Source organism: Erythrolamprus reginae, chromosome 3 (assembly GCF_031021105.1).
Source record: "Erythrolamprus reginae isolate rEryReg1 chromosome 3, rEryReg1.hap1, whole genome shotgun sequence".
Taxonomy (NCBI): Eukaryota; Metazoa; Chordata; class Lepidosauria; order Squamata; family Dipsadidae; genus Erythrolamprus; species Erythrolamprus reginae.
The window spans coordinates 184265226-184284174 of record NC_091952.1 but is presented as its reverse complement, the minus strand read 5'-3'; the positions used below and the strand labels follow the sequence as shown (position 1 = coordinate 184284174).

Sequence of the window (18949 nt, the reverse complement as noted above, 5' to 3'; positions counted from 1 at the left end):
TCCAGAGCAAACAAAGCATTTTCCTTTCTCTGGGTGCTTGGAGAGGGAATAAACCTCTGCCAGCACCCAGAGAAAAGAAACGCTCCCTTCGCTCTGGGCAGCCAAGGAGTCACCACAGCAAAGGAAAGGCATCGGCTACGAGCGAGAGGAGAGAAGAGCCCTTCAGCATGGGAAGGAAGAGGCAGCAGGTAGCAGCAGCAGCAGCAGCAGCCAGTATGGGAGGCAGTGTATGGAAGGCAGCCTCGTGCTGGGTGTATTGGAGGCGCGTGCTCCTCCTCGCTGTCTCAGAGTCCCTCTTTTTTTTTTTAAGCCTTAAAGTTTTGGATTTTTTTATTCCCCTCACCCCACCTTCCTTTGACAGCAACCGTCCTCCTCCTCCCACCCAAATTCCAAGCTTTTATTTCTTTCCTAATGGGTTTGCATGCATTATTTGCTTTTACATTAATTCCTATGGGAAAAATTGCTTCTACTTAAAAACGTTTCTACTTAAGAACCTGGTCACGGAACGAATTAAGTTCTTAAGTAGAGGTACCACTGTATTTATAAAAGGGATTTATGCTTGCTCCTACAACTATGGACATTGAAGAAGGGCAAAAACGAATTGCCAAGTTTAAAATTTGCACTGACCAAATATGTCAAAACTTTGAAATCCTTCATTCTTGACAACATTGCTGCTGAAAATGCATCTGCTCTTTTCTGAACAACACTGTTCTTGACAGCTTTAGGGTTTTTTTCTCTAAAAATTCATGTAAGTTATTTTTTCAGTCTAGCTTCAAGACATTGTGCTATCAAAATGCAACTGAGAAATATGGTGACTATCTCAGCCATCACTGTGAATGTCCTTCATGGAACTGTACCGGGAGACTCAAAATGTCACATTTCTGTTCTTCCTGGTCTTTAATTAAAGTTCCCCTGGAAAGGTCACAGAGCCCAATTTTGCTATTGCCCTTATGCTGCCTTCATGACAGAGGTGAGAAAAAACTACAGTGAATAAGACATCCATGAAAAGAACAAGATCAGTCTTATGGCTAAGCTTTCCTAGAATGGCTCTAAAATACATTTTAAGAAAAGAGCAATAGAATCATTTATCGAATTACCTCCAGAGGAATTACTGAATTATTTCTTGAAGCACTTCAAGAATTACTGAAATTCCTATCCTCTTATCCATTTATTTTTTTTTGACACATTTCAAATACCTTGCTTTAATAATAGCTGAAGTCTGTCCTATAAGATTGACTGCTATTATTAACTTTTTAATGCAGAAAAGGATGCTATGGAGAGAGTGGGATGCTTAACATTTTCCATGACATTTATAGCTGAGGGCACTTTCCCATGACACATTTCTATTTGACAATCCCTCTAAAATATTTTGAAGGTAGCTATACGGTGATCATCGTTATTGCTGATAGAAATTAATCAAGGAGAGAACCAACTTTAACTCAAGAAAAATTTCCTGACAAAATAATTAATCCATGGACTGACTTGCCTCCAGATACTGTGGGTGCTCCAATATTGGAGGTTTTTAAGAAGAGATTGGAGAACCATTTGTCTGAAATGGCATAGAGCTGTGATGGTGAATCTATGGCATGCGTACCACAGGTGGCACACAAAGCCCTCTCTGCAGGCACATGAGATGTCACCCCAACTCTGCTCCACTGTCCATGTGTGCGTGCCTCCTGCTAGCCAGCAGATTTTTGGGTCTCTGTCACGCATGCAGGAGATGCGTGCATATGCACGGGGTTGGGAGAGTGCGGGGGTCGTGTGTGCATGCGTGGGTGGATGAGAGCACGGTGAGGTTGAGCACATTGCATTATGGGTTATAAATGCAGGGAGGCCCAAAACGGGGAGCACAGGGATCATGCACGCATGCGCAGGGCACACGGGAGTCATGCACACTTGGCATTATTGGCAATGCATTCTTATCGGTGCATGACAATAAAAAGGTTAGCCCTCACTGGTATGGAGTTTCTTGCTGGAGCAGTGGGTAGGGCTACAAGACCTCCAAAGTCGCTTCCAACTTTGTACAGTGGTCCCTCTACTTACAAACGTAATTCGTTCCGTGACCAGGTTCTTAAGTAGAAAAGTTTGTAAGAAGAAGCAATTTTTCTCATAGGAATCCATGTAAAAGCAAATAATGAGTGTGATTGCGGGAAACCACAAGGAGGGTGGAGACCCTCTTTCCTCCCAGGAGATTCCTAGAGAGGCCCCATGGAGGCTTCTCCCCACCTTTTCTGGTCCTTTTTCCTCCCAGGAGATTCCTAGAGAGGCCCCATGGAGGCTTCTCCCTACCTTTTCTGGTCCTGTTTCCTCTTAGGAAATTCCTAGAGAGGCCCCTGGAGGCTTCTCCCTGCCTTTTCCGGTTACAGTTTTGGAGGCTCAGGTTTGTAAATGGAAAATGGTTCTTGAGAAGAGGCAAAAAAATCTTGAACACCCGGTTCTTATCTGGAAAAGTTCATAAGTAGAGGCGTTCTTAGGTAGAGGTACCACTGTAGTTCTATTCTATTCTTGGAGTGAAACATCCAAGATCCCTTCCAACTCTGTTATTCTGTTGTTCTGCTGTGTGAGAATGGCCTTGGCAGAGAGGAGGAAGAGCCACAGAGTGAACAATTGCCCTGTAAAAGGAATCTCAGTCAACAGAGAGAAGAGGATGGCATGGGAAGGATTTCAAAAGGAACCTGCCCTAGTTTTTCAGGGAGTAAAAGGAGGGGAAGGAAAAAATACAGTCTTGCAAAATTTTGTTCTTGTAACCCTACAATAAATACAGGGTTAGTGGTCATAATTATGCTTCTTGTCTGTCTACCTCAGACTAATGAAATGCTCCTTTCAGCTAATTAGTGAGAGAATATAAAACCTGCGATTAGGGTTCCCTATCTAAGCTATGGCAGTTCCTAAAATAACAAAATCCCTTAGCCCCTACTTCCAATGGAAAGAGAAAAATAAATTGCTCTTCTCCCAGCCCTCTGTTTTCAGTATATGCTGTGTGCATTTGTCCAGCTGTTTTGCAGACAACAACAACAGCAGCAATCATAAATCGTCTTAAAAGTTTTTTAGGTTAAACTTTGCAGCCAGGTCATGGCTAACCAAAAGGTGCTTTTTCCAAAAGGCAATGGTTTTTTCTTTGAAAACTTTTCGCTTCTTATCCAAGAAGCTATTTCAATTCTATTGCAGAGTTGAAGTCTAATTGCCTCCCCACCCTCAAGGTGCTTCCAGAATATCACTGTAAAACTTTGTGTTTCCTACCCCCATTTTCCATAATATAAAGTTGCCAAATTAGTCTAAATCGTAGCATTGTTTATTTAATGTATAGCTTAATGTGTTTTGTGAACCCAAACATCTATAACTTGTTTAATAAACTAAGGCTAAACAATGTATGAGCCCAATCAGTAACTCCTACATGACACTGTGAACATTTAATATACCTCGTTGAAACTTCGCCAGAAATCTCTGAATCCTACACGGGAAGAAAGCTGAATATGCCAAGACCTTCATATTAGTTTTTAGCTATATTTATAGCTAACAAACTAACTAAAATAAATAAATAAGTAAATAAATCCCTCATCAAGAAAGTTAGTTCTCAATAGTTTTATTAATCCATTGGAAAAAATATATGGAATTGTAGGGAACACATGTCAAATAATACAAAGTTCACATTTTTACATAGGTTTTTTTTTAGTTCCATTGATAAAAGGGTTGACAGTAACTGTCTCTTGAGACATGGATGATTTCTATTTTTAGTGAAAAGGTAAAACAGTAAGTAAGCATTTTCACAGCTGTTCTCTGCTTAAGGAAAAACTTTCTTTCCTAATCAGAAACACGGTATCTGATATTTCAGCTCAAGGTCAAACAGATTCAAGGAAAGATTGAAGAATATCTCAGACATCAAAATAAATGGGATACTTTCTGACATTCTTCCTACAACAGTCCTGTTGAAATTAATAACAAATCACGGATAGGGATGTTGATAGTGGTTTTCACAAATGGAGAAGGCCAATCTTGTTGTGGCCTTTTCTCTCTGTGTATGCAGGTATGTATGTATGTATGTATGTATGTATGTATGTATGTATGTATGTATGTATGTATGAATGTATGTATGTATGTATGTATGTATGTATGTAATGTGTATATATGTTTTGTTAGTGTTTGTATTTATGTAGTGGGTGTACTTGTTCCCACCATGACATTCTTCTTCTTCTTTACTCCTTCTTTACTGTATTGGATATCAAAGTAGATACAAAATTGTGGCTCTGGCTTGTTTAGTTATTTGATGCTGTTGTAGCGTGTCTTTGATAGCCATGACATTAAAAGGAAGAATTTCCATATGTCTGTTTTAAGATAGGAGTCCCCAAACTTGGCAACTTTAAGATTGTGGATTTCAACTCCCAGAATTCTGGGAATCGAAGTCCACAAGTCTTAAAGTAGCCAAGTTTGAACACCTCTGCTATAAGAGCTCTATGTACACATCCAAATGCAAAGGCTATTTTTATGGCCCCTTCACTTGTTCTGGTAAAACTGTGCACTCCGTCTAGCACAATCAGACTATGGTTTTTTTTTTCTTCATAAAGGCTCAAGGCCAGACCTGTTAATTAATTCTGTATTATTTTCCATGCTAAAACACTGGGTGCCTTTCATAATAGTCTTCATTAATCTTAACAGAAACGGAGAATTACAAAAATAAAGATATATGTAGGCTGAGGAATTGAGAATGACCCCAAAAAGGAACCAGTTCGATGCAGCCTATCTTTCAATGATTACAAAGGTTGTACTCTCTTTAAAAAGACGATAAGTTGACTTGCCTTGAATACTACATACCCTGCTTCTCCCAGAATAAGACATCCCCTGATAATAAGCCCAATTGGGCTTTTGAGTGCATGGCAATAAGGCCAAGCACTTATTTCACGGTTCAAAAAAATATAAGACATGGTCTTATTTTGGGGAAAATATGGTATTTTGACTTAAAATGGCACCATCATAAGCTACTATTATATATATAAAATGGTTGGGAATGAATTTGTACGGTGAAGTAAAGCTGCATTGTGCAAGAGGACAAGACTGTGGTTTTCTGGTTTGGGGAGCGAGGTGCTATATTTTTAAAACATAAAACTTAAGCGTCTCTGAGAGACAAAACATGAGTAAATTGTGTTCCCCTCTCAAAAGAGTGGCAAGCTGAAATCACGCTTGCAGTAGGAAGAGGCTTTGGAGGCCAAAGATAAAGGGATTTAAATTTCTAAATTTAGAATGGATAGAACGCTTTGGGTATTTATATATTAAAAAAACCAGAATCACATGCATATGATGGATTTTTTTTTTTAATGTTTGCATAAGGTGTGGTTCTGCTTGTACTCCAGGGGAATAAACGTGTGTGATAGAAAGAGAAATTGCCTGCTTTATGCTCTCTGATACATGCACCCACAGAGTTTTTGTGGGACTCTGACCATTCTTGTTGAACAGGACAATGTGTTTAAATTGTTCACACTAAACAGACAGACATATTCATTAGTTAAATAAAGAATAAACTGTAACAAGGAAGAGATACAGTAAGTGGAGAAGAACGAACCATGTTCTGGAAGGGGAGAACCTAAATGGTTCTGTGGATTTTTAAAAAAATCCCTTCACAACATACATGATAACGCTTTATTAAAACCAATCATGGCTGAACCTTCACTTCCTTGTCACTCCTATAGTCCTATCAAAATAGGGGTTTCCCCTATCCCCTGTCTGCTTCTTTTGCTGCTGAATCCAGAATTGTCACACTACCAACCCAGATTCAAGTGCTAATCAAGACCATCTTTTAAAATTCACAATAAGGGTGTGTTAGCATAAAGAGAAGAGGAATCAGGTCTCAGATAATGGCTGGATATTCTGAACTTTGGACAATGTAACCGGGATCTTGGATTCTCCAGGTGCTGGGGCTTTTGTGACTGGGTAGGTCTGGATTTTCATATCTGCTATTCTCTCTTTAAATTTTTGCTGCAGGTATTTTTCTTCCTTGGAGTAGCTTTTTGCAAAGGCGGACATGAGTAAACAGGCTGCCATTGTGGTTCCTCCAATGCAGAATAATATGGCTCCCGCCAACTTGCACACATCAAGGGCTCTGTTAAATTGGACAGCGTGGGTATCTACCACCACGAAATCTTCTACTCCAAGGGCTTCAATTTTGGGGGTTACCAGAAACCCTACTACAAGAACTATGATCCCGGTCAGCATGAACATTGTCCCCGAGATGAGTCCAATCTGAAAAACAGAGAGATTTCAGAAAACAACAAGGCTATTTTCTATTTTGATGGCTTTTGCTTTGTGGTTATGTCCTTAGATGTTAAACATGACTAAAGTGTCACTGATATTTATAGTCACTTCTATGAAATTTAAGTTGCTTAAGGGCTTTCATCCTGTTGACAGATGAATTTGTTCTCTGTTGGAAAAGTTTGGGGTGGAACTAATGGCAATTGCTGTCTTATCAGATCTAGAGAATTTGGGGATCAGAGATAGCTGTCTATAAACAACATAGTTATCAATACCCAAATCCCATGAAAATAAATAGGGTCTTTATCAACTCTATTGACTATAGACATAGAAACATAGAAGATGGATGGCAGAAAAAGACCTCACGGTCCATCTAGTCTGCCCTTATACTATTTCTTGTATTTTATCTTAGGATGGATATATGTTTATCCCAGGCATGTTTAAATTCAGTTACTGTGGATTTACCAACCACGTCTGCTGGAAGTTTGTTCCAAGCATCTACTACTCTTTCAGTAAAATAATATTTTCTCACATTACTTCTAATCTTTTCCCCCGAGTCTATGGAGAGGGGTGGCATACAAATCAAATCAGATCAGATCAGATCAGATCAGATCAGATCAGATCAGATCAGATCAAATCAAATCAAATCAAATCAAATCAAATCAAATCAAATCAATAAACAAACAAACTAACTAACAAACTAACTAACTAACTAACCTCAGATTGTGCCCCCTTGTTCTTGTGTTCACTTTCCTATTAAAAACACTTCCCTCCTGAACCTTATTTAACCCTTTAACATATTTAAATGTTTCGATCATGTCCCCCCTTTTCCTTCTGTCCTCCAGACTATACAGATTGAGTTCATTAAGTCTTTCCTGATAAGTTTTAGACATATTTAATAAGCAAAATGAACAATAAATAAATCAGTGTGTATGTGTGTGTGTGTGAGTGTGTGTGTGTGTGTATAAGAGCTTTTGATTTAATAAAAAATATCCTTTCTGTAAACCTTTGCATTCCTAGCTTAAATGCTATGTTTTCCTTCTATTATTCTCCCAATGATGGAATTTGAGGCAGTTTATTCTGAAACAAAAAGGACTGCTTTTTCGTCCAATATTCATTTCAAATATCTGATTTTTTAAAAATGTTCTAAAACTATAGATTCCTTTACCTTGAAGGGAGAAAGTTTAGGAGACAGTAAGTTTAATGAAAATTTATATAGCTTGTATCAACCATTTGGTCTAAAGCTTCTAATTTCCTGCTTTCAAAATAGAAGGAGATTGACAGCTGAGAATAAATGCCTTGTGTATTTATTGATTTATTAAATAAACATCCCACCTTTCCATCACAGATAGAGCTTAGGGTAAAATAGTCATAAACTACAAAGGAAAACATGAAGCTATAATGGAAATGCTAAAAAACCCATCAGTCATTAGTGCTTATGGGTTGGGATGCCTTTGGAGTCAAACAGTCCACAAATCCGCTGCAAGATAATTGTTAGATAGTAGCTGTACCTTCCAAAATGTAGAGCTCCACTTGTTGGGTGACCTCTGGATCTGGAAATCATCATCATACTCCCAAATGGATCCTGTGCAGTCTTCATAAAACTGATGCAGGTAAGAGCGAACTCCATAGCGCTGGTAACCACCCTCTGTGGAACCCTGTGGTCCTTGCTTTGATGCATTAATGTCAGCATACGCACTCATCCTTCCCACCTGCAATGAGACAGAATGGACACTGGGATCCCACAGAGCTATAATTGGGTTGTACCAATTATAAGAATGATCTCAAAAAAAAAGAAAGAAAGAAAGAAAAAAGAAAATAAAAGGAAAAAAAGAAAAAGAAAAACCTCATCAGAGAATTTTTCCAGTGAAATAAATTTAATAGTAGATATTTATATTAGAATAGATCGTTTTTAAAACAAGCTTAAGTATTCTTTCAGATCTTTTATTTTGTAGATGACTGGGTCAATTATTTAGAGGGGATCTGTTAAAAATCACACACACATACGCTGTGTCACCAGGTTTGTGGATTATGGGTTGGACTCAGGGGTGGGCAGCAGGCAGGACGGGATGGAACACAGTTCCACCGGTGGAAATGAAGATGCATGAGCACCTCCAGCTGATTGGCAGCTGTCACTTCCTAGATTAGTATGTTTGTATGTGTGTTTGGTTTTCTATATTAAGGGGTTTTAATTTGCTTTTAGTATTGGATTATTATTGTATATTGTCTATGATTGCTGTTAGCCGCCCCAAGTTTTCGGAGAGGGGCGGCATATAAATCCAATAAAACTTGAAACTTGAAACTAGATTACCGGTCTCGGCTCGGCTCTCCTTTTTTTCCCATGCTGCTGCATCTGTGCTCCTTGCTTTTTTCCTCTTTCCTCCTTCCTAGCCTTGGACGAGCTTCCCTCTCTCCTGCTCGTCTCCCCTCCAGCCTCACATGGCCACTCCCACTTGGATGGAAGTGGCACTGGCAGAATTTATGCTTCTGGCAACACCCATTCACCTAGCTACCCAGCCTGAGGTGGGGGTCAACACAGGAAGGAGAGCTCAGGAAATGCGAAGCAAATTGTCACCCCAGTGAATGACACTGGTGAGGTTGTAAGTCGAGGACATAACAGTTCACTTGAACAATGATGATCGTTCAAGCCACTCCCACCTGATCACATGGCTGACAAGCCACTCCTACCCTGTCACATGACCATTAAGCCACAGCCACAAAATAAGCCACACCCATAGTGTGGCAGTAAAAATTTTGGCTGCTCATTACTGGTTGGACTTCTATAAAATATGTACAACCTGAATCAAAGCCTCAAACCAATCAATTTAATGGTGCAAGATTATAGCTCCTAAGGATTCTGAGTACAGACGTGTTTTCTTGACTTTTTATTTTATCATTTATTATTAGTTTTATGATTAAATATTTTTATTTTATTACATTTCTTTACACCACCAAGAGTCCTCTTGGATTAGAGCAGGTTATCAATATTAGCACTATTTAGGCAAGCCAATAGCAGACATAGTTTGCTTGGGATATTGTACTTTAAATACAGTTTGTTAAATAGGGCAGAATTGGCAGGGTTAACATAACATGCCATAAACTGAGCTTAGAGTAATATAATTCATTTTTGTTCACATATTAAGCAAACTGAAACTATACCCTAGCACCATATTTCATCACACTCAGTGAATCAGACGTTCCTGACCATTTCTGACTTATATTTCACCAATATCTTATATTTATTCATTTGTCAAACATATACAAGATATCAGGTATAGGTATAAACATAAACAGGAGCAAAGTAAGTACAGATACATGAGGACAATAGGATGGTAGGCATAATGGTGAGCTTATGCATGCCCCTTACAGACCTCTTATATTCACCAACATAAGAAAGCTTTCCATGTTTCTATAGTCACTGAAATGATATCTCTATCATTCATAGTTTTTCTTTACTAGGATACCAACCTGACTTATTTATTTTATTTATTTATTTACTTTGTCCAATACATAATACACATTGAAGAGAAAGATATGTAATAATATAAGTAAAGAAAAGAATAGAAGAAAAGATATAAAAGTATAGGTGAACATATTTGAAAGGAAGAAAAAATAAATGAGATGAGAGACAATTGGACAGGGGACGGAAGACACACTGGTGCACTTATGCACACCCCTTACTGACCTCTAAGGAACCTGGAGAGGTCAATCGTGGATAGTCTAAGGGAAAAATGTTGGGGGTTAGGGGTTGACACTACTGAGTCAGGTAATGAGTTCCACGCTTCGACAACTCGGTTGCTGAAGTCATATTTTTTACAGTCAAGCTTGGAGCGGTTAATATTAAGTTTGAATCTGTTGCGTGCTCTTGTGTTGTTGCGATTGAAGCTGAAGTAGTCATTGACAGGTAGAACGTTGCAGCATATGATCTTGTGGGCAATACTTAGATCGTGTTTTAGGCGACGTAGTTCTAAGCTTTCTAGACCTAGGATTGATAGACTGCTTTCGTAGGATATTCTGTTTCGAGTGGAGGAGTGAAGGGCTCTTCTGGTGAAGTATCTTTGGACATTTTCAAGGGTGTTGATGTCCGAGATGTTGTATGGGTTCCAGACAGATGAACTGTATTCAAGGATGGGTCTGGCAAAAATTTTGTAGGCTCTGGTGAGTAGCGTGAGATTGCCAGAGCAGAAGCTGCGTAGGATTAGGTTTACAACTCTTGAAGCCTTTTTGGCAATATTGTTGCAGTGGGCTTTGGCACTTAGATCATTTGATATTAGTATTCATACTAATTCATTCACTTGCAGGAAAAATGCTTATAGACTTTTTTCATGGAAATATGTATGTCCTATACTTGATCCAGAAGATTCTTGCTTGCTAATAAATATAGGACCTAACACTCTTAAATTTTAAATCCATTTATATTTACCAATAACTAAAATGTTATTTCAGACAAAACCTGGAAGCAATATGGTTGAGTTTATTGCAGGTCTACTGGAGCTGTGAATGTAGGCAAGCACTGAACCATAAAAACGAGTTTAATCGGAAGAATATAAAAAAAGTGTGAAGATCAACAGAATCTCAAGTGAATCACTGTGCTTGCTATCTAAAACTGGATGTGGTTTCTTTTAATAGATGTTCCCTGAAACATTTTGATTTAAACTAGATTAACGGCTCACTACTCTTGTTTTTAAATTTATTCTTATAGTACGTTCAGATATCACATCCCTTTTCAAGCAGACAATTACAACAATTCACTGCAAAACAACCATCCCTACTCAGATAAACTATGATGGAGAAGAACACTGGCCTTCATATTTAAATTATATGGAAATCAGAAGGCAATCACATTCAAATGACAGAACCTAGCATAGATCCTGATGTTTGCATCACTATGACAACCATCCTCAAATTCTTCAGATTATATCAAGGTTCAGGATAAATATGCATTGTATTTCTCCAACCTCCTTTGAGTTTATTTTTGACTAGCAATAGAAAAACAATTCTGGATAAAATTTTGTTTTTCTGCTATAACAGACTGATTCCTTTTTTTAATGTGCAACTATTTTTTCCAAAATGTTGAATTTAGAACCTCTAGCCTAAATAATTTTAAAGTCCATAATATTGATAGCTAATGTCAATATTATTATTATTATTATTATTATTATTATTATTATTATTAATTAGATTTGTATGCCGCCCCTCTTTGAAGACGTGGGGTGGCTCACAACAACAATAATACAATATATATATTGATATATATTTGCTCTGATGTTCCATTACTTTCTTCTATCATGAACTGTCCTTTGAATGGGCAATGTATGGCCAAAATATTGTATGTGGACTTATTATGAGGATGATTTGCATAAGGATAAGCAAAGACCATGTATTACATATCTGATGGACATGGCAATTTGCATCATGCTTGCATTGGGATCATCAATACTTAGTCATATCTCAGAGACAACCTCTTGTAGTTTTGGAGGGAATAATATATTTGGGATTTCCTTTTTTTGAGTAGCAATACTCAGGAACACTGCATGAAGCAGTTACCGTATTGGCAAATAATTCTGAAATATATTGAATTCAAACCAGAAACTTGGAAAGAGAGATATAATAATTATGTCTATCCAATTGAATTATTTATTTATTTATTTATTTATTTGACTTTTATGCCACCCCTATCTGTGGACTAATTATAGCTAATAAGTTCTCTGGATTTGCATAAGCCCCCTGTCATTATAATACTTGGTTCTTCCCTAAAGATTGGATTGATTGATGGTTTTGGATAAAGAAAGTTAACTGCCTGACAAATAGATTTTCCTTTTAAATTTTCCTATACCAGCTTCTCTAGTTGGTTTTTTTCAGCTGGTGTCAGTAATCACAACAATGTTTAACTTTTACTGTGTCTGCTATTGTTATACTTTAAATTATTCAGTTATTTCTTGTTGTGAGACACCCAGAGAATTCTGTACGGTTGGCCCATAAATATATTAATAATTGTACTGTTGGTCTATAAGTACCATTAGTACTCTTAGGTTAACAAGGCCAATAATAAGAAATACTAACCTTAAAGATTAACATATGGCATAAGCTTTATTATTTGCACAATTATGTAATGCAGAAGACAATGTCAATGATGTTGCCTTTAAAGTCCTGTCATATGACCGACCCTCTGTTTATTGCAACAGATAATCTGCCTACCCTTTAGGAAATGATATTTGCAGTTAATTAAAAGCTGATTTAGCTATCATAGAATCATATTTGTCTATGTAAGTAGGGGATAGTATAGTATAGGATAGGATAGTACAGGACAGAATAGAATTATTTATTGGCCAAGTGTGATTGGACACACAAGGAATTTGTTTTTGGTGCATATGCTCTCAGTGTACATAAAGAAAAATAAAATACATTCATCAAGAATAATAAAATACAACACTTAGTGAAAGTCATATCGTACTAGCAAACAACTAAAACAATATAAGTTGTAAAGATACAAGCAACATGGTTATAGTCATATGTGGGAAGAGATAGGAACTAGGATGAGAAGAATAATAGTAAGTGATGGCATTTGGGGAAAAAATTGTCATTGCGTCTAGTTGTTCTGTTACACTGTGTCCTATAGTGTTGTTTTGAGGGTAAAAGTTGACACAATTTATGTCCATGGTATGAGGGGTCTGTAGATATTTTCACAGTCTTTGTTTGACTCGTGCAGTATACAGGTCCTCAGTGGAAGGCAGGTTGGCAGCAATTATTTTTTCTGCAGATCTGATTATCCTCGGAAATCTGTGTCTGTCTTGTTTGGTTAATAACCCAAACAAACATTGTCAACTTCATCCATAGACCGATGAAGTCCTTCTTGTGCATTTAACCCATTTGTGCACAGTTTAGCAACAGGCTATTAAATCTGACAAAGTTCACACACTACTACAGCAGTGTCAGTATCACATATTTTATTATTGATAATTTTGTTGTCTACAGGGCAGTTGGAATTTCTTTAGACTCTAGACTAATTGGAGAGAAAGCAGTTAGTTCAAAAGATCACAGTCATTCTAATGTAGCATTTTACCTCTTGCCAATCTTCTATTTCCTTTTCTCCCTCCATCAATGAGGAAGAGATATCAACGAGAACAAAAATAAACCTCTCTCTAATATTGCACGCATTCTCAATCTAATTCATTCTGAAGAAGCAGTCAATGATCATGACTACTGAATCATGCTTCATTTATTCCCTGGTGGACATTTCTTGGAGGCAGTCAAACTCATATAGCATTATTTACACGTACTACTAGCGATATAATCCATCCTTAACAATAGGATGTAATCCAGTCCATTCATCATGTAACTTTGAGAAGGAAGCAATTCAGGGCTCATGTAACAATGACAGATTTACCGGTAGTTCTTGCGTATTAAACCCGCTTATTCAAAATTTCCCACTTGATTTTGGCTAAGCCATATTATCCATTTGCTGCTGAATGTCACCTAACATATATGGATCCCCAGCTGTTGAATATATTCAATTTGGGATGTGGTCTATTGGCCCAATTGGTATTTCATGTACACAAGCAAAGTTCAATTCAGTATATTTCATAATCTATTGCTGGGGCACTTTGGACCGGCTATTCTCCCTCAGTCTAACTTATTTCACAGGATTATTAGCATGCTGAAAATATTTTGGTAGCTCTTTCCTTAAGTTTGCTTTGTTAAAATCTCCTAAAATGATTAGAAGTGAATCTGGGTATTTAACTTCAGCCCACATAATCTGGTCAGCTAGAGTTCGTAATTCATTGCTTCTACAAGTTTGCGGAGAAACATACACAGCAATTAGAAGAATCAGAATTAGAAGAGTCTACGGAGAGGGGCGGCATACAAATGTAATAAATAATAATTATTATTATTGTTGTGGGGATAATAGGGGGAGGAATAAGTATTACCTATGTATATTATAAAAACAATAAAGGATGGATTTTTAAAAATCTAAATAAATTAAATATTGACTAATTGTGTTGGGGAATCATACATGTATTTTAATTTTAATCATCTAATAACAGAAATTACATAAGACTAAACATTAAAATTAGGGACAATGAATGCAACAATTGCAATAATCATTGGTGGGAAAATGAATAAAAGCTGCACTTCCAACATTATAAAATTATAAACTGATAGCTTAATGTCTCCAAATTTGGCAAATTTTTGTGGACTTCAATGCACAGAATTTCCAGCCAGAATGTCTAGCTGAGGAATTCTGTCAGTCGAAGTCCACAAATCTTATGGGTATCAAGTCTTGTATATGCTACAAAATGCATGGAGTGGAGGAGGAATATACCTTTGTCTGCGGTGAAAAAAATAATATGGTAGATGATGAACCCTCTTGGGATAAATAATCCATTAGTGGATTATTACACTAACAGTAACAGCTTTAGGTTGAGTATCCAGAAAGTTTTTCTGGAGGTACCTTAAGGCAGGCAGACTATACATCTGTGAAGTTGAACCCATGGTAGAACCTTTCTAAAAAATTGTTAGAAAGAATGCTTTACATTAAAGACTGCCAAACTCTGATTCATAGAGGCAAGTTCTTTTGAGGATCATTGCTCTCTTGACATCAGGGATTTAATGCTCTCTGCTATCTCATGAACAGTGCAAGACATCCTCTAAACTGAGAAGAGAATGTTTGGAAAGTTCACCTGCAGGTGATACAGCCATAGTGTCCTACTCGACATGTGGATAGGCCAATCAGAGATAATGGAAAGGCAAGCAAGAGAGTGATTGTATTTGGAATGCTATATGAATTTTCTCTGAAAATGATATGGATTGGAAAAAACAGCATTTGCTAAAGGAATTTCTTAAGTAAGCTCTTCATAAACTTCTCAATATCCACATACTCTTCATCAGTGAATCCATTTCATAATATCATTTATAAAAACAATTTTTTTGGTCTTATGCGTGAGCAAATCTAATAGGAACAGCCAGCAACAAATTGCATTAGTAATTTTACCAGAAGGAAGAAAGTTAATTGATCAGCAAAGTGGATGAAAAATAAGCTGCCATAACTACAGAGGAAGAAAGTATCAACAGATGCCTGCTTTCACAGATGAACAATATACAAATGATAAATCATTTGCCTGCCAAGGAAAAACCAATTTTCCAAAGGAAAAACATTTTTTAAATTTAATTGGTACAAACATTTATAATTATGGTTAAACAATAGTATCAGTAAGATCATCAAGAAATGACAAAAATGCAATCAATTTTTTAGGACATGTAGTTTCATATTAGGTAATCCCATAGCATCTTTAGTTACCATGGTAAAATGGTACCATGAATGTCTCGAATGATTTTTTTTTCAGTAGGATTTTATTACAGTGGTACATTGTAGGCATAATAAAATTTGTGAATAAATCAACTATATAGAGTATACAGGATAGAGTTGGAAAAAGAAGAAAGACTAAAATGAATCCTTATAACCCAATCCGGAACATTTTTATGAATAACTAGAAATAATTCTTAATTTAAACATTAAACCAACAGGAAAATTAATGAAACTTGTCACAATCAGTGTATGGTCAAATAAAAAAACTAGAGTTTTTAAAAATGTTATGCATATTGCTCTTTGTGAGCTATAATACTTTTATATTAAGAAAAAAAATCCAAAACAGTGTTTTAGAGAAAATGCCATTGACAAGAATGAGTAGTTCATTGAAAAATTTTCAAAGCAAAACCTCAGTGCATATGATCTCATGCTCTACTCAAACAAGCAAAATTATATATATATATATATAATTTTCATTATCATCAAAAATATGTTACACACACACACACACACACACACACACACACCATTTTAATGAGTTTGGAGTGAGAGTTTATATCCATGCATCTATTTCTAAAGTACATTTTTTATTTCCACAGAATAGAACAAGAAGAAATTGATAATTGATAGTCTTGATTTAAAACATCCAGTTTTTATTTTTCAGATAAAACCAATCTATGTTCATATATGCATGTGTGCTCAGATTATGATTAATATAACTTTTGAAAAATGTTACAGATAATATTTTTCATATATTTATATTGAATAATTAATTTGTCAGACTACTTCTGCTGACTGCAATTTGACAGTTCAAATCTCACCAGGCTCAAGGTTGACTCAGCCTTCTATCCTTTTGCGGTCAGTAAAATGAGGACCCAAATTGTTGGGAGCAATATGCTGACCATGTTTAGAGAGGATTGTAAAGCACTGTAAAATGGTATATAATTCTAAGTGCTATTGCTATATACTGATCTTTCACTCCATATTTCCATTTTTTTTCCAGTTAAGAAAAACTGAAATAAATTCTTTAAGCTGTCTGACTTCTTTGACAAAAACTATAACAATAACACTACAACTTTAGACATTTTAAATTTCTTTATCCAATGGTATTCTATGTCCACATGGATCGTTCATTTCTGCCCCTTTCCATACAAAGAAGCAATGTATATAGCCAGAGGAACTGCAAGAATTTTTTTTTACATTTAAAAAAGAGACAAGGAGTTCCAAGGGACACTATTATTGCCACTGAGTACAGAGTCTTAGTGATGGCCACAAATTTACCTACCTCTACATTCAGTAACATTTTACTGATACGACAGTGAAAACACTTACCAATAACATGAAATGTACTTAAAAATGAACCTTGAAGTCCAATTGGGAGGGGCTACAGACAGCACTTTACTTATGATGCCACTGTCTAATTAGGCTTTCATGTTCTACAGAGCAATCATTACCACAGCAGAAATGCTTCCAAAAACTATTATCACAGAGCATGAAAAATAATTCTGTAACATTTCCCAAAAAGTTTGATCAAGAAATCACTTTCTTATTTTTTAGCCAATAACACATCAGGCACATATTCTCTGAATGATTATCTTGAAGCTTAGAACCACATATCGAATTTGGCTGTGAACAAATTACAAAGCCTGCTGGAGAAATCATGTTATCCAACAGTATGACCTGAGTTATCATGTTACGTATCCCATTACCTTAGCAAAATAATAATAACATTTACAATAGACTTATAATACATGAAAAAAATCCCTGACATGACAGCCAATACATGATATGCAGAAGCCATTTTAAAAATGGGATGTGAATTTCCTTTTTTAAAATAATTACAAAAGTAGTTATTATCTGTACGATCAGATATTTGATGGGCAGTCTTCACAAATGACAGAATATATTATCCTTCTAAGACTGCCCCACTGGAGTAATCTTATAGTTTTAGAAAACACGGGAGGACAGGAATTTATAATAAGTGAATTTAGACACCAGAGACAGGAATTCTAACAGACAGGAATTCCTAATAAATTCACTTATTATGAATTCCTGTCTGTTAGAAGACAGAAATTCATAATAAATGAATTTAGACACCGGAGATCTAAATAAATGAAAATATTGCCTTCCTTTAAAGGAAGAAAAGAAGCAATTGAGATAGCAACCCACAACGGGTAGCTTTTACTGTCTATTTCAAGAGGGTGCATTTTTCTGCCGCCATGTCCTTCACTTTGTCCTGTCGCTCCCAAGCGGGAGCTGTCCAAGGTGCTGAAGGCCAGAGAGGAGTTCTGCAAATTGTTTAGGTGACCTAGGTCTTCTTAGGCTCTCGTTGATTTCTTCTTCGATGGCAAACTTCTTTTCCTTTCTTCTGATACTTTTCCCCCTAGAGAGTCTGGCTCTTCGAGAGAACGGTTCGCTCTTCTAAACCCCCTTCCTTTCCATTTTGTCGCTTCTCTTCCCCGCCTCGCTCGACCTGATTTTATAATGTTTGAAAAGCAGGCAGGCCAGTCTGGAAAATAAAAATACCTCTCCAACAAAGCCAGCACAGCGCTTTCCAACCCCCCTCCCATCCCGCGAAATCCCAGCCGGGCTGCAAACAACTGTCTTTCTCTTTTAAAAAAAAACATTATTACTGCTCTATCCTTTTGCGTTTTTTAACTCTTCCGCTCGTTACTTTTTATTCCCCTTTTCCAAAACTGCAAGGATGGAGTTGTTTGCCCAGACTCGAACCCGCGCTTTGCCTATGAGCAGAGGTGATGTCTCCCTCTCTCGGCTTTGCTCTCCGTGCAGGTTAGCCTGGCTTGCTCCGGAGGTTCGGATCAAGCAATGGCACGACGCAAAAAAAAGCAATGAGATTCGAGGCCGGAATGCGAGCGGACTGTGGTGTTGCAAAGCGGCTGGCTTACCTGATCCGCCTCTTCTTCCTCTTGCGTCTTTCCCCACCGGGCGAGCAAATGCAGCCGCGTTAGCTGCAGATCTCTCGCTCGGTTGCCATCTCTGTTCTGAGCTGCTCCAGCCTCAGATGCCACGTATTATTTACAGCCCGGTGCCTGCGCATTGAGAGTCGCGCCGCCGTTAGGCAATGCAGGAGGAGGGGAAGGAGGAGGAGGAGAGGAGGAGCCGCCGCCGCCGCCGTTTCCGAAGACCGCTTGGCCGGCCTCAGTGGCTGCTGCTCGTTCGGCAGGCTTCGCTTAACGGCGTTGCCCTCGTCTTAGCGCCCAATCTTAGCTCTTTTTAGGGTACATGGCTGGCAGATGATGAGCTGTTCTCTCCAGCGTTCGGCTGCATGCATCTTGGTCCCTCTGCCTCCATTGCTCTCATCACCATAAGTCCCCACAGCACAACACAAAACTTCCCATCACCCAGAGGCAGCAAGAAGTAGTGGGTCAAACATAATAATAA

General features: G+C 37.4%; 1 protein-coding gene across 1 annotated transcript; it reads right to left on the bottom strand.

Annotated features, from left to right (window-relative positions):
- Nucleotides 1–3567: 3567 nt before the first annotated feature.
- On the bottom strand, nt 3568–18601 carry NRSN1 (neurensin 1). The gene is made up of 3 exons (XM_070749122.1): nt 18454–18601; nt 7752–7952; nt 3568–6231 (listed from the first exon to the last, which is right to left on the bottom strand). The coding sequence occupies exons 2-3, from the start codon at nt 7941–7943 to the stop codon at nt 5833–5835; spliced, it is 591 nt and encodes a 196-aa protein (XP_070605223.1). The 5' UTR covers nt 7944–7952; nt 18454–18601; the 3' UTR covers nt 3568–5832.
- Nucleotides 18602–18949: the final 348 nt, after the last annotated feature.